A 15,699-nucleotide genomic window follows, 5' to 3' on the forward strand; every position below is an offset into this window, starting at 1 on the left:
TCTGCTAGTGTTGGGTCCACTGTGTTTTATCAGGTCTAAAGTCAGCGCAGCCCTCTAGCAGGACATTATAGAGCACTTCATGCTTTCCTCTGCTGACCAGCTTTATGGAGATGCTGATTTCATTTTCAAGCATGACTTGGCACCTGTCCACACTGCCAACACTCCCAATACCTGGTCACATTATTAATCTAAATAATATTTATGAGTTTCACTTTTTCAATTGAATTACTGAAATCAATTAACTTTTTGATGATATTCTATTTTTATGAGATGCACTTGTATTGGGAGGTGTTTGCTTAGAGTTCTAATGAGAAGGACTGATTCTAGTTCACTCCAGAAGGGTAAGAATACATGTTCTTTATTTGGAGGAATGTGCAAAATTTGGTAGGTATTGTATTTGGGGATCTTGCACACTGTCCAATGAGCTCCTCCAGCATTTGTCTGTGTGTGGTAGGTATGCTAGAACCTTAATGGTGGTAAGGTAATGATGGTTTGAGCGGGGCTAGGATAAAAAAATGGATAAGTATGAAGGTAAGAGGGGTAGAAGGGAGAATAAAAAGGGGGTAAAATGGGGTAAGATGGGGTTTCTGGAAGGTCCTCCAGTGAGGGTCATCTTGACCTTGACTGTAGAAGGAATCTGGGTGTGAGGGTGTATCGGAATGAAGCTGTCCAAAGATTAGTCATTTGGGTGGCCAGTAGATGGAGAAAGTCAGCGGTGGTTTTCACCTGCCCACGGGGGAGTCATGTGCTATGGAACTAAGTTCTTGCATCCACAACCTTGTTGATTCACCTATACCGTTCTAGTTGGGAGGGAACCTGTGTTGACCCCCCCCAATGTACTGGGATGCACATTTTGGCCACGTTTTATCATTTGCATTGTGATTTGAGGTAATTCCGGGGAAGGGTAGCAGAGTGATGGTGAAGGAACTGTGCTGGGGTAAACTCTAGCATGTCTGTCGTCTCCTTCGCAATCGTACTATGTATTCCAACCCAAAATTTTTGGAACAGGTACATTTTTTGAGTGTGACTCCAGTCAAAGAAAACATTTTTTAAGCTTTTTTGGATAGCATAGGGAAGGTTTAACACCCCTGTAAGGTTTGTTTTACTGTCTGTGCCGTTTTTTTTACTGTCTGTACCCCTGTTCAGAAGATTTCACCTCTCTTTCTGTCCCTGTGACAATCGGATTTTGAAAATGTTTGGTTTTTGTGGAAACGAGGATTAGTGGTAAAGCTTCAGTGGAGACACCTTTTTCCCATGACAACTCTTACAGGAGTGAATTGCCCTTCCTAGGGCTAGATTGCCTCAAACTTCCTGTTGTCTCCCTCTGTTTGTAAGTATGAGTTGTATGTAAATCGGAGGACTGCCTGTATACAGGATTTATATAGAGCCCACAGGTTGAGCTGCTCTTTACAACATAAGATCAGATTCCCTATGTTTAGACAAGAATAATTGCAATAAAAAAAAAAATTACACGAAAACGAGTACACCAGCAAAAAGTCTTTTAGAAAGCATTTGAATTTTCCACTGCGTTGGGTATCCCATTTCAAACCATGGGCATTAATATGGCCTCTTTGTGACTATAACAACTTCCGTCCTTCTGGGAAGACTTTTGCCCCTTTCACACGGGCGGTGTGCCTGACGGAGTCTGCTCTGCTCAGCGGGGGATCGATCCCCCGATCCCCGCTGAGCAGGCGGATGACCGCTCCGTCTCGGCTCTGTGTGCGGAGATGGAGCTTTCAGATCCCTGGTGTCCTCTATGGGGAGATCGGATGAGAATTGGCCGCTTTTCCGTTCTCATCCGATCCCATCTGATCCTCCAGATGAATGGAAAATAGGGTTTCCATGCGTCCTGATTTCACGGACAGGATCAGATCGGATAGAAGCGGGTGTCAGTGGAGATGTCTCCGCTGACATCCGCTGCCCCATGGGGATGCATGGAGCATCTGATCAGGTCCTCCTGAAAAACTGACAGGCGGATCGGATCGCCCGTGTGAAAAGGGCCTTTCCACAAGATTTTCAAGATTTGTGAGGTCAGGTCCTGATTTTGGATGAGAAGACTTGACTCGCAATTGGTGTTCCACTTCATCCCAATGGTGTTGAGTAGGGTTGAGGTCAGGGCTCTGTACAGGACACTCCAGTTTCTCCACATCAAAGTCATGCTGGAACAGAAAAGGGCCAGCCCACAAATTGGTACCACAAGACTTGTTAGGAACAAATCCCAACATTTATATCTTCACAGGTAGCACAGACACCTGAATCCAATCAGCATGAAATGTGTCAAGGCATCTATTGACTGCTAAGTAAATGTTCTTTAGAATACTCTTGGCATAGGCATTCATCCAAGTGTGCATGTATATCCACAAGGCAGACACACCTTGGCTCTATCCCTGGCCGCACTCTGCAGATGACATGACCTCCTTTGACCAGGAACATGAGATGATGTAAAGATATGATTGGATTTCCTGGAGATGACTTCACTCATATTGGTGCAGTCAGTGGTTCTATGACATCTTTTACAGCTTGCCTGCATTACATGTTTTTTCTACCTTATGTTTATGTATATTTATTTTGTCTTTGGGAAGATCAGTGTGGATTCAATGTGATTGGTGACCATGAACAGCTAAAAAAAAAAAAAAAAACTTACCAATGAAAAAAGTATTAAAAATATGTTAAAAATAAATTTCTTAAATACTAATTTACCCCAGTAGGGCACATGCCATCTATTCATAACAGAAGTAACTTGGTCAGCAAGCACGCATTATCCTAAAGGAAGGCTGTACTGGATGACAACCATAGGCTGCCATTAATTACCTCCTGTAAATGCCTTCTGCTTGCCTAAACTTAAAAAATATATATAAAATTTGACTGGGCTCACACTTTAATGTTAAGAAAGCTTGGAGTGCTGACTTTATCTCCTTAGGGCTCCAGTATGCTCTTAAGCCAGCCATAGACGGTTCAAAACTTGCTCCGTTCAGTAGGGACCAGCCAAGATTCAAGCCATGTATGGGCAGGCTGAATCAATCGATCGATTGGTACAACCAGCCTGCCGAATTTTACGTGCAATTATTGCTAGCGGACATTATAGCCGCTAGCAGTCATCAGTGTGTTCTCCTGGCGGGGACAGCAATCCCTGCCCCCCCTGCCAGGAGAACACAATGGCTCTGCGGGAGGGAACATAGTCAGTGTTGGGGGAATCAAGGGATTTTTATTTCTGAAAGAAAATCGCTCCCTTTATAGCCAGCTTTAAAGTGCAGATATGTGGTTGAAACTTCTCAAAATAGCCAGGACAGGTGGCCCAGGCTGGGAACCTTGCGATCTGGGATCTTTCCCAAAAAAGCTATTCAGTCGAAGGGATTGCATGAGGACTCGAGGGCATACAATGCGATTAGAGGAGAAGCGTTTTAACCGCAGGCAACGTGGAGGGTTCTTTACTGTTAGGGCTACAAGATTGTGGAATTCTCTACCACAAGAGGTGGTTTCTGCGGGAAGTTTGGTGGCTTTCAAAAGACTCTTAGACGTACATCTCAAGGATAAGAACATTCAGGGCTATGTGAGATGATTACAGCCACACACACCTACACAGGTTGAACTGGATGGACTATTGTCTTTATTCAACCTCACCTACTATGTAACTATGTAATATGGAAAGCTATAGGGGGGAAAGGCAGGCTGAGCTGCTGAAGGTATAACTTGAACAACTTTAGTGCTTGAGCTATGCACTTTGAGGATTAATTGATCCACAGTGCCTGCAGCTGCAGAGTTCAGCGAGGGTGTGTTGTAGAGTTTATTTAGTGTTCATTAGGTATATGAAAATATTTCAAATGCTCACTTTAAACAGGCCATTCCACTTAAAGCTGATATTTCAGTCTGGAGGACCCGTGTTAGTTTTGGGACTTCACTGGAGAGATCTCCATGTCCTCCTTCCTGTTAGATTTTCATGTGCTTGTGCCCAACTTTAAGTGTTCCTCCACTATTTTTGTTGCAGGCCCCTAATATAAGATAAATTATACATCCAGTAGTAAGAGTGTGACTTCTTAATAATTACACTCTAATAACAGCAGTTGAGCTGGCTCAGAAACCCAAGCACAGACACCTCATCACTTGAGACATATGTTTTTTTACAGTAACTACTTTGCATCTACCACGAATTGGAATAAATGATTGGCCACAGTGACCCTTGATACCTCCATGATAATTCACTTGTAACTTCAACTGTCCAACTGTTGACATCCACACTGTTGTTCACAAAGATCTGTTACCTGATGGTTGTCACGCTGGTGGTGGGTGGTCACCTCGGCTGCTATGAACGTCACGTTCTTTCACCGTAGACCTTTGTTTTTCTTTCTTCCCTCTGCCTGCTGCTGCTGCTGCTGATCTGCTGATGTTCTGGCATGCTCCACAGACAACTTTTGCATGCGTGGCCTGTCTAATTTTTACCCAGATTTAACGAAACGGATCCGAACTTCCTATCAGAGTAAGTTCTCAGACGGCAGAGCTTGGTGCTTGTTTTTGCCTTATATCTTATGAAATGTGTTTTTTTCTCAAACACATTTCTCCTGCATGGGTTCTTCTGTTGTTGGCTTATGGAACGTATGGAGCTCAGCTGGCAGTCTGCTGGCTTGTTGTTATTTTGTGAACGTTGTACTAGACCGCACAGTGATGCCACAGCAGAAATGTGTCTGCCGTGTTTAGCAGTCTAATTATGTGTTTACACTGTAACCTGTTTGTGACTTGTTTTATGGATGATGTCTGTGCTGATATAAACGTTGTTCTTTGTATACAAGTCTCGTATAACTATCTGTTATGTCCTTTGTGATCTGACCTTATGACCTATACTGTCCCACCTTTCTCTTCCTGCAAGATGGTCTGCTTTCAAATGTATTAAAGTATATCTAAAGCCAAAACTGCTTATTTTGGACAAAGTAAGGGCTGCATAAAGCCTAGTACACACTAACGGTATTTTTTCATTCAAACCAGCGGGGAGGAGGCAAGATCGGAAGGAGATCCTGTACTAACTATCCAATTTTTAATGATACACCGGGTTCTCCTGCCCATCGTCCAGTCCACATATAGAAAACATTCCTGTTATAGGAATAGAAAACCTTATTTGTAAAAGAAGTGATGGGTATATTTACAATGGTGCCAACTTTCCTTCGACTATCTACAATATATGTAATATCTTCGAAAATTTGGGACTTTTCATGGCTGACACATTGTTACATTTGATCACCAAATCTTTATACATTCTCCATGTTCCCACATCAATGTCAATATACCCAGATTTGAATATAATAATTGGTCGTGTGGGAAAAGCCCAATGCATTTCAAATAATCTTCATCTGGGTCTGGAGTCAAGATCTTTCTTTAATATCTATAGCTACATTTACAGTATCTCACAAAAGTGAGTACACCCCTCACATATTTGTAAATATTTTATTCTATCTTTTCATGTGACAACACTGAAGAAATGACACTTTGCTACAATGTAAAGTAGTGAGTGTACAGCTTGTATAACAGTGTAAATTTGCTGTCCCCTCAAAATAACTCAACACACAGCCATTAATGTCTAAACCGCTGGCAACAAAAGCGAGTACACCCCTAAGTGACAATGTCCAAATTGGGCCCAAAGTGTCAATATTTTGTGTGGCCACCATTATTTTCCAGCACTGCCTTAATCCTCTTAGGCATGGAGTTCACCAGAGCTTCACAGGTTGCCACTGAAGTCCTCTTCCACTCCTCCATGACAACATCACGGAGGTTAGAGACCTTGGGCTCCTCCACCTTCTGTTTGAGGATGCCCCACAGATGCTCAATAGGGGTTAAGTCCTGGAGACATGCTTGGCCAGTCCATCACCTTTACCCTCAGCTTCTTTAGCAAGGCAGTGGTCATCTTGGAGGTGTGTTTGGGTCATTATCATGTTGGAATACTGCCCTGCGGTCCCGTCTCCAAAGAGAGGGGATCATGCTCTGCTTCAGTATGTCACAGTACATGTTGGCATTCATGGTTCACTCAATGAACTGTAGCTCCCTAGTGCCGGCAGCACTCATTCAGCCCCAAACCATGACACTCCCACCACCATGCTTGACTGTAGGCAAGACACACTTGTCTTTGTACTCCTCACCTGGTTGCTGCCACACATGCTTGACACCATCTGGACCAAATACGTTTATCTTGGTCTCATCAGATCACAGGACATGGTTCCAGTAATGTATGTTCTTAGTCTGCTTGTCTTCAGCCAACTGTTTTCGAGCTTTCTTGTGCATCATCTTTAGAAGAGGCTTCCTTCTGGGACGACAACCATGCAGACCAATTTGATGCAGTGTGCGGCGTATGGTCTGAGCACTGACAGGCTGACCCCCCACCCCTTCAACCTCTGCAGCAATGCTGGCAGCACTCATAAGTCTATTTCCCAAAAACAACCTCTGGATATGACGCTGAGCACGTGCACTCAACTCTTTTGGTCGACCATGCCAAGGCCTGTTCTTAGTGGAATCTGTCCTGGTTAATCACTGTATGGTCTTGGTCAGCATGCTGCAGCTCAGTTTTCTTGGTTTTCAGGGTCTTGGCAATCTTCTTATAGCCTAGGCCATCTTTATGTAGAGCAACAATTCTTTTTTTCAGATCCTCAGAGTTCTTTGCCATGAGGTGCCATGTTGATATTCCAGTGACCAGTATGAGAGAGTGAGAGCGATAACACCAAATTTAACACACCTGCTCCCCATTCACACCTGAGACCTTGTATCACTAACGAGTCACATGACATCGGGGAGGGAAAATGGCTAATTGGGCCCAATTTGGACATTTTCACTTAGGGGTGTACTCACGTTTGTTGCCAGCGGTTTAGACATTAATAGCTGTGTGTTGAGTTATTTTGAGGGGACAGCAAATTTACACTGTTATACAAGCTGTACACTCACTACTTTACATTGTAGCAAGATGTAATTTCTTCAGTGTTGTCACATGAAAAGATAGAATAAAATTTTTACAAAAATGTGAGGGTTGTACTTACTTTTCTGAGATACTGTATATATGTGTGTGTGTACATGATATTGTCAAAAGTATTGGAACGCCTGCCTTTACACGCACATGAACTTTAATGGCATCCCAGTTATAGTCTGTAGGGTTCAATATTGAGTTGTCCCACCCTTTGCTGTTATAACAGCTTCAGCTATTCATGGAAGGCTGTCCACAAGGTTTAGGAGTGTCTATGGGAATGTTTGACCATTCTTCCAGAAGGGAATTTGTGAGGTCAGGCACTGATATTGGACAAAAATGCCTGGCTCGCAGTCTCAACTCTAATTCATCCCAAAGGTGTTCTATCAGTTTGAGGTCAGGACTCTGTGCAGGCCAGTCAAGTTCCTCCACCCCAAACTCGCTCATCCATGTCTTTATGGACTTAGCTTTGTGCACTGGTGCGCAGTCATGTTGGAACAGAAAGGGGCCATCCCCAAACTGATCCCACAACGTTGGGAGCATGAAATTGTCCAAAATATCTTGGTATGCTGACGCCTTAAGAGTTCCCTTCACTGGAACTAAGGGGCCAAGCCTAAACCCTGAAAAACAACCCCACACCATAATCCCCCCTCCACCAAATGATTTTCCAATACTTTTGGAAATATAGTGTGGATGAGCGAGTTTGGGGTGGAGGAACTTGACTGGCCTGCACAGATTCCTAACCTAAACCCTATAGAACACCATTGAAATTAGTTAGAGTGCAGACTGTGAGCCAGCCCTTCTTGTCCAATATCAGTGCCTGACCTCACAAAGGCTCTTCTGGAAGAATGGTCAAACATTCCCATAGACACACTCCTAAACCTTGTGGACAGCCTTCCCAGAAGAGTTGAAGCTGTTATAGCTGCAAAGGGTGGACCAACTCAATATTGAACCCTACGGACTAAGGCTGGAATGCCATTAAAGTTCATGTGCGTGTAAAGGCAGGTGTCCCAATACTGTTGACAATATAGTGTATACACAGTATATATATATATATATATATATATATATATATATATATATATATATATATATATATAATATAATGAAAATGATCAATACATTCAACATAGTAATGCTGATTTCCAAATCTGAAGATAAGCCCAGCACGTACAGATAGATGATGAACCAATTACTTATAAGACAATTTTAAAAACAGTTCCAGTCATAGAATCCAGGGGGTATCTTAGGTGGCCATGGGAGGAACAGATCCAAGGACCCAAGGAGAGCCATAGCAGAATGGTATGCTACAACAATATTGCTATCAGTTAAACATACTACTTGCAATCCTGTAGGTGTACAAGAAGCATATCAGAACAAAACACCAATAATAGTTGTCCTCTTACACTGCAGGCATTTTCTAGGAGCTCGCCATTGTTTTTATCACCTGAATAACACAAGTCGCAATGTCTAACAAATAGGTTTTATCTCCTGCAAGTCATAACGGTTTACTGCTTTCAGCTCCAATTGATGTCACCTTAAAATCTATTGCAGCCTGCTTTCATCTGGCAGCATTAGAAGAGGACCTGCTCCCCGAGACAAGACTTGAATAATTGCGCTTAGCTGTAGTTTTATGTTATTTTCTGCTAACATTTGAAAAGAAAAGAGTGATTTCTTGTGTACAGGGGAGGCAGCGCGGTGGGGAGTATGTGATGAAAGTACTCAGAGCAGTAGAGTTCTCTGGGGGGCACTTCAAAGTGCTGCGGCTCACATCCTCATTATTCTAATGGGAATGTTTTACTTTCAGGTCTACAAGAACTCACAGACAGCCCTGTGTCCCTGGACTTGGATCGCTGCAAGTCCCCAACTTCAGGTACGTGTGATGAAATGTGAGCATCTGTGCTGCCAAATCTGAGGGGGGGTGGTCTAAGCTGGGGGGAGCGTCTCAGGGGATCTACACTTTCATATATTAGGAGGGGGTTTGTACTGTCATATCTGGGGAATAGGGAATGGGGGGGGCTGCACTTGAGGAGTGTCAGATCCCAGGGGATCTGTAATATGTGATCCTGTGCTACCAAATTTCGGGGACGGTAGGGTTATATAGTGCACACTGCCACCGTATTGAGGAGGATCTGTGCTGTCATATCTTAAGGGGTTCGATCTGTGCTGGGGGGTAACATAATTTCTCAAGGGATCTGCACAGAGATATGTGGGTGGGTGGGGGTATAGTTTGTGCCACCATATCTGGGGGGGGACATCATATCTCAGGGGATCTACACTGTCATATGTGAAGGGTTCTATGCTGCCAAATGGGATGGGGGTTCCACACGGTCAGATCTGGGAGGGTGGGGGCCCTCTATCATATAAAAGGGGGTGGTCTACACTGGCAAGCATTGTGTCTCAAGGAATCTACACTGTCATATGTAAGTGGGGGAAAGTCTGTGCCGCCTTATCTGAAGGGCGGTCTATACTGGGGGGAGCATCATATCTCAGGGGGAACCCCACTGTCATATCTGAGGGGGGTCTGTGTTTTCATATCTGAAGGGGCGGTCAATACTGAAGGGAGCATCACATCTCAGGGAAATGCACTGTCATATGTGAAAGGGGTCTGTGTTGTCATATGTGAGGAAGTAGGGTGTCTGTGTTGTCATATATGAGTGGACTACCTCTGTGTTATCATATCTGGGGGCTTTGTCTTGTCATATCTGGGGGAGATCTGTGTTATCATATCCAAGGGGGGGGGGGGGTCTGTGTTGTGTTATCTAAAGGGGATCTGTGTTATCATATTTTGGGTGTGGGGGGGGTCTGTGTTGGCATATCTGAGGGGGGGGGGGGTCTGTGATATCATATCTGAGGGGGCTCTGTGTTATCATATCTGATGCAGGGGGGCTGGTGTTATCATACTTGAGGGGGGGTGGGGTATTTGTTATTTTTTTTCTTAGGGAGTCTGTGTTGTCCTGTCTGAGGGGGGTCTGTGTTGTCACATCTGAGGGGGGGTCTGTGTTTTCATATCTGAGGGGGGTCTGTGTTGTCATATGTGAGGGTGATATCTGGGTTTTCATATCTGAGGGGGGTCTGTGTTATATCTGATAGGGGCTCTGTATCATCATATCTGATGGGGGCTCTGTATTATCATATCTGATGGGGGGGGGGTCTGTGTTGTCATATCTAATGGGAGCTCCATATTATCATATCTGATGGGGGGGTCTGTGTTGTCATATCTCAGGGGGGATTTTGTTATCATATCTGATGGGGGGGGGTCTGTGTTGTCATATCTGGCGGGGTCTGTGTTGTCATATCTAATGGGGAGTCTGTGTTGTCATATCTCAGGGGGAATTTGTTGTTATACATCGGGGGGATCTGCACTATCATATGTCACAGGAATGTACACCATATTACCAAAAGTATTGGGACGCCTGCCTTTACACGCACATGAACTTTAATGGCATCCCAGTCTTAGTCCGTAGGGTTCAATATTGAGTTGGTCCACGCTTTGCAGCTACTCTAGCTTCAACTCTTCTGGGAAGGCTGTCCACAAGGTTTAGGAGTGTCTATGGGAATGTTTGACCGTTTTTCCAGAAGAACATTTGTGAGGTCAGGCACTGATGATGGGCGAGAAGGCCTGGATCGCAGTCTGCGCATTAATTCATCCCAAAGGTGTTCTATCGGGTTGAGATCAGGGCTCTTTGCAGGCCAGTTAAGTTCCTCCACCCCAAACTCGCCTATCCGTGTCTATGGACCTTGCTTTGTGCACTGGTGTACAGTCATGTTGGAACAGGAAGGGACCATCCCCAAACTCCTCCCACAAAGTTGGGAGCATGCAATTGTCCAAAATGTCTTGGTATGCTGACACCTTTAGAGTTCCCTTCACTGGAACTAAGGGGCCAAGCCCAACTCCCGAAAAGCAACCCCACACCATAATCCCCCCTCCACCAAATGATTTGGACCAGTGCACAAAGCAAGGTCCATAAAGACATGGATAAGAGAATTTGAGGTTGGAGGAACTTGACTGGCTTGCAGAGTCCTGACCTCAACTCAATAGAATACCTTTGGGATGAATTAGAGCGGAGGCTGCAAGCCACACCTTCTCTCCAACATCAGTGCCTGACCTCACAAATGTGCTTCTGGAAGAATGGTCAAACATTTCCATAGACACACTCCTAAACCTTGTGGACAGCCTTCCTGGAAGATTTGAAGCTGTTATAGCTGCAAAGGGAGGACCAACTCAATATTGAACCCTACGGACTAAGACTGGGATGCCGTTAAAGATCATGTGCGTGTAAAGGCAGGCGTCCCAATACTTTTGGTACTATAGTGTACTGTATACATACAGAATGATATAGTCCATTCTTTTTATTATATTTGAAATGATGGATCCCCCCCACCTTCCTTTCCTAACTTCCCTGATCTCTTCGTGCAAGCCAAATTTTGGTATAACGGTTGGTCTCTCTCCCAATAGAAATTACAGTAATCAGCGTTTGATCACACTGTAGATCTTTACACATATTGGGATATCTTGGTGATTTAGATTCCTTACAGATACATATAGAGGAACTGTATGGATTACCCTAGTAACAGCCAGTCTCCTGATCACTTTGAGTAATGCTTGATCCTGCAGCAACTCTAATGGGCCATGTAGGAAAGTCCCAGGAGTCTGGCAGCTAATGTGTTTAGAGAATTCCAGGCAGACAGATCTGGCAGTAAGGATAACGAATGGTGAAAATTCTGCAATTTCTGGCTGAAATCACATAGCGCTGGGAGCCATATTGATTTTCTCATTAATTCGGCGGACGTTTGAGTTCCACACCTGTGTGGTTAAAGGTTTGCTTCCTTTCCCTCATAAACAATTCTTAGTGTAAATCTGCACTTCTTTTCACAACAGTGAATGGCGCCATTTTCACCAAATTTCCGCTGCAATTTTTTTGGGTACATTATATTTCAACAGAGATTACTTTGGTGGGTTATGGACAATATGATTACCAAGATAATTCATTTACTTTTTCTTTGATAATATTATGTTTATTCACTATAAAAAGGTGTATGTTAATATTAGTTGACAGGGTTAGGTGCAATGTAATAGCCCAAAATATTGTACAATTGTATGAGGGGTTAATAACTGCAATGATAGTATTCAGTATATGATTGCTGGGACTTGTAGAACTGTGAAGGGACCACAAATTAATGGAAGTCATTGTGTGTTACAATGTCAAACTTTATTTAAAAATAGCATCATCTGTATGGGTAGTTGATAGTAATTTGTCTGAACCATCATCCCAAGTTACATAGAACAAAGAAAGAGGGGTATAAATCAAGGAATTTGTAAGGTGACTGAATAACATTGAGGCTAACAACCAATACAGTTAAAAAGCAGTACAACAAGGGTCAACCCTTGAGAAAGTCACGTGATTAATGACGCAACACGTCGGGAGGAACCAGGTGACGTCACTTCCCGGTTACGGCCGAAACTGGAAGTCCCCTTCATACATACCGCAACTTCAATGTGAGTTTTACTTGTTTTTTTTTTGCAATACATTTTTACATACTTCACTATGGAAACCCACTTTATTTTTTGGAGTAATTGGGAGTAAGTGCGGTGATCTTCACAATATCGAGAACCCACCCAAGGATATCGAGGGAGCCCCAAATTGAATGTTCCACCTGAAAAGGATTAAAGGAGGAATCCACCATCCCCAATCCCGAGTGGCTAAAACTATAAAAAGAACGCTTTATTGGTGTGATGTGAGGTGACCGGCCATTGCACCTATTGTTTGGATATCTTGCTCACCCTGCATGACACCATTTGGATTTCACAGAACAGTCACTTATTATTCTTGAAATATCACCTTCAGTCACTTTATATAAATATATATACTTTTTGCTGCACATGGACATGATTTAGCAGGAAGATTCACCTTTCCTCACTGACTTTGAAGCACGTATTGCACAAGATTGCATTCATTTGTATTTGTATTTATTTTATACATATTTTTTATTCACATTTCAACTTTTATTGTATTTATTTTATGTATGGATTCTGCGTCTAAGGTCCATTGAATATCTGTGCATTTCTCTCAGTTTTTCTAGCACTGTATTTCACATTTATTTATTTTGTTCACTTTTTGTTATCACTCACTATATGCCATCCCCCCCACCTATTTTCATCTATATATTTAAGACACTCACTGCTTTTGAAAGAAGCTTATTTTTGCCTAATCTTGCCGAAACTCTCATACTTGCAACGTGCATTGATGGTATTTTTGCACTATTTTTTCACTTAGCCCAGCCATATAGTTATATTATTTTAGCTCTTCATGAAACTAGCGCCGATTCACCTCTTATACCTTGTTTATTTTCCAGCACTGCCTTAACGCTCCTGTGCATGGAGTTCACCAGAACTTCACAGGTTGCCATTGGAGTCCTCTTGCACTCCTCCATGATGACATCACAGAGCTGCTGGATGTTAGAGACCTTCGCTCCTCCACCTTCTGTGCTGCAGCTCAGTTTCAGGGTCTTGGCAATCTTTTTATAGCCTAGGCCATCTTTATGTAGAGCAACAATTCTTTTTTTCAGATCCTCAGAGAGTTCTTTGCCATGAGGTGCCATGTTGAACATCCAGTGACCCGTATGAGAGAGTGAGAGCGATAACACCATATTAACACACCTTCTCCCCATTCACACCTGAGACCTTGTAACACTAACGAGTCACATGACACTGGGGAGGGAAAATGGCTAAATGGGCCCAATTTGGACACTTTCACTTATGGGTGTACTCACTTTTGTTGCCAGCGGTTTAGACATTATTGGCTGTGTGTTGAGTTATTTTGAGGGGACAGAAAATTTACACTGTTATACAAGCTGTACACTCACTACTTTACATTGTAGCAAAGTGTCATTTCTTCAGTGTTGTCATATGAAAAGATAGAATAAAATATTTACAAAAATGTGAGGGGTGTACTCACTTTTGTGAGATACTTTGTATGTATGTATATATATATATATATATATATATATATATATATATTATATATTGCTTCTTATTTGGAGTATTTTATCAAACACAATTTAATACATTTTGCACTGTTTTTTAACGATATTGGTTGTTAGCCTAAATGTTATTAAAAGCACCTTAAAAGTCCCTGCTTTATACTCCTCTTTCCTTGTTTTATTTAAAAATAATTATTTTATTTATAAAAAGCATTTTATATATATATATATATATATATATATATATATATATATATATATATATAGCATTGTATTTGGAGTATTTTATCAAACATAATTCAATACATTTTGTACTGTTTTTTAACTGTTTGTATTGATTGTTATTGGAAGCAACTTAAAAATCCCTGATTTATACCCCTCTTTCCTTGTTCTATTGAAAATTTGAAAAAAACTGTAGATTGGCCAGAAGGGTTGGAGAGATAACCAATAATGTTATACTTCAGCTTTAAGAAGACACTACTAGCTTGCCCATGCAGGGCAAAGGGACAATGTAATTTAAAGGACCCCCTGCCCGACCCACTTATAACTTTCCAGCACTCTTATTCCACTGCTTTCTCCATGGCAGCCAGCGTGAAAATCCCTATTGCAACTGGTGTTGTATGCTAAAGGGATGAGTGCTTCTCTCCTTTGGTCATGCTTGGGCCTAGAGATTGGCTGATAGACCCCATCACTGTGACAGGGGAGGAGGTCACATACTCCCACATATCTGTGTATTGTTTCCGGCAGCAGCAAGGGAGCACTGTCAAGGTGAGTATAAATGGGTGGGTTGAGGGACCCCTTTACATAGACACTGAATGGGCAAGGTGCCAGTTTATCATTAACAAAAGAATAAGTTTACCTGTTGGAGCATGTTACACATTCCATCCAAATTTAGGATAACACGCTCTAGACTTTCCTCCCTCCCCGCAAATGTATAACAAGCTCCAAAAGGTAACACGTACCATACTCCAGGTCTGTTACACCCCCGATCTCCGCACCCTGTGATGGCAGATGAGGGTCCCTCTTCCTACACCGTTTGTCACATTTTGAAAACGGCACGGCTGTGTAGGCTTTTTCACGTCATTCATTTACAGCAGGCATCACTAAATGGCAGGCCGAGTCACTGTCTCACCTGGACCTGTGGTCTTGCCATTTAGGAGCCACTTCCTTCCCCAGACTCCGCTGCTGTCATTATCACAGCAGAGCAGAGAGAGGGAGGCGGGACAGATCGAGTTCGAGAGGCACAGTAGCACTGCATGGAGAGCGGGAGCTGCCAAAGTTAACTTTGCATATTAACTAGCAGATGATTGGTTGCTAGGACACAGAGCGGTCCTAACAACCAATCACCAGCTCCTTAATATGCAAAGTTAATTTTAGGAGCTACTACTCTTGAAATCCATGCAGTGGTACTGTGCCTCTGAAACTGTCCCGCTCTCTGCTCTGTGTACCTGTCAGGTAGGAGTGATGGAGGCACTAAAGGATGGGGGAGCCGGGGGTGCCTGGTGTGTGTGTGTGGGGGGGGATGTATCTGTCATATATTAACATGTGGATCTAATGCTCAGTTGAAGAATACTGTATGGCCAGCATTAGTAAACAATGAGTGCAGAATTTGATATAAAGGCTGGGAGCCCTGCATACAACAAAATTGCCTAATATAATGTAGATGTTTCCTGGTGAACCCAGGATCTGTGAATAATGGATGCCGTACTCTGCGTTGGTGGCTGATGCACTCTTATTATAATGGCCTCAGCAGTTAATAACGATAGGCGACCTGATTATGG

General features: G+C 42.9%; 1 protein-coding gene across 8 annotated transcripts in view; it reads left to right on the forward strand.

Moving 5' to 3' along the window:
- STXBP5L (syntaxin binding protein 5L) overlaps window positions 1-15,699 on the forward strand; it is a 504,619-nt gene that overhangs the window by 394,607 nt on the left and 94,313 nt on the right. For 4 of the 8 annotated variants that reach the window (XM_082247637.1, XM_082247640.1, XM_082247638.1 and 1 more), the window contains exons 19-20: window positions 4,403-4,474; window positions 8,742-8,807. In XM_082247637.1, the coding sequence (XP_082103763.1) occupies window positions 4,403-4,474; window positions 8,742-8,807 (138 nt within the window). The remainder of the gene's footprint in view (window positions 1-4,402; window positions 4,475-8,741; window positions 8,808-15,699) is intronic. The other 4 variants (XM_082247639.1, XM_082247643.1, XM_082247641.1 and 1 more) reach the window with 1 other exon arrangement.

Source organism: Pelophylax lessonae (assembly GCF_965119305.1).
Source record: "Pelophylax lessonae genome assembly, chromosome: 2".
NCBI classification, from domain to species: Eukaryota; Metazoa; Chordata; class Amphibia; order Anura; family Ranidae; genus Pelophylax; species Pelophylax lessonae.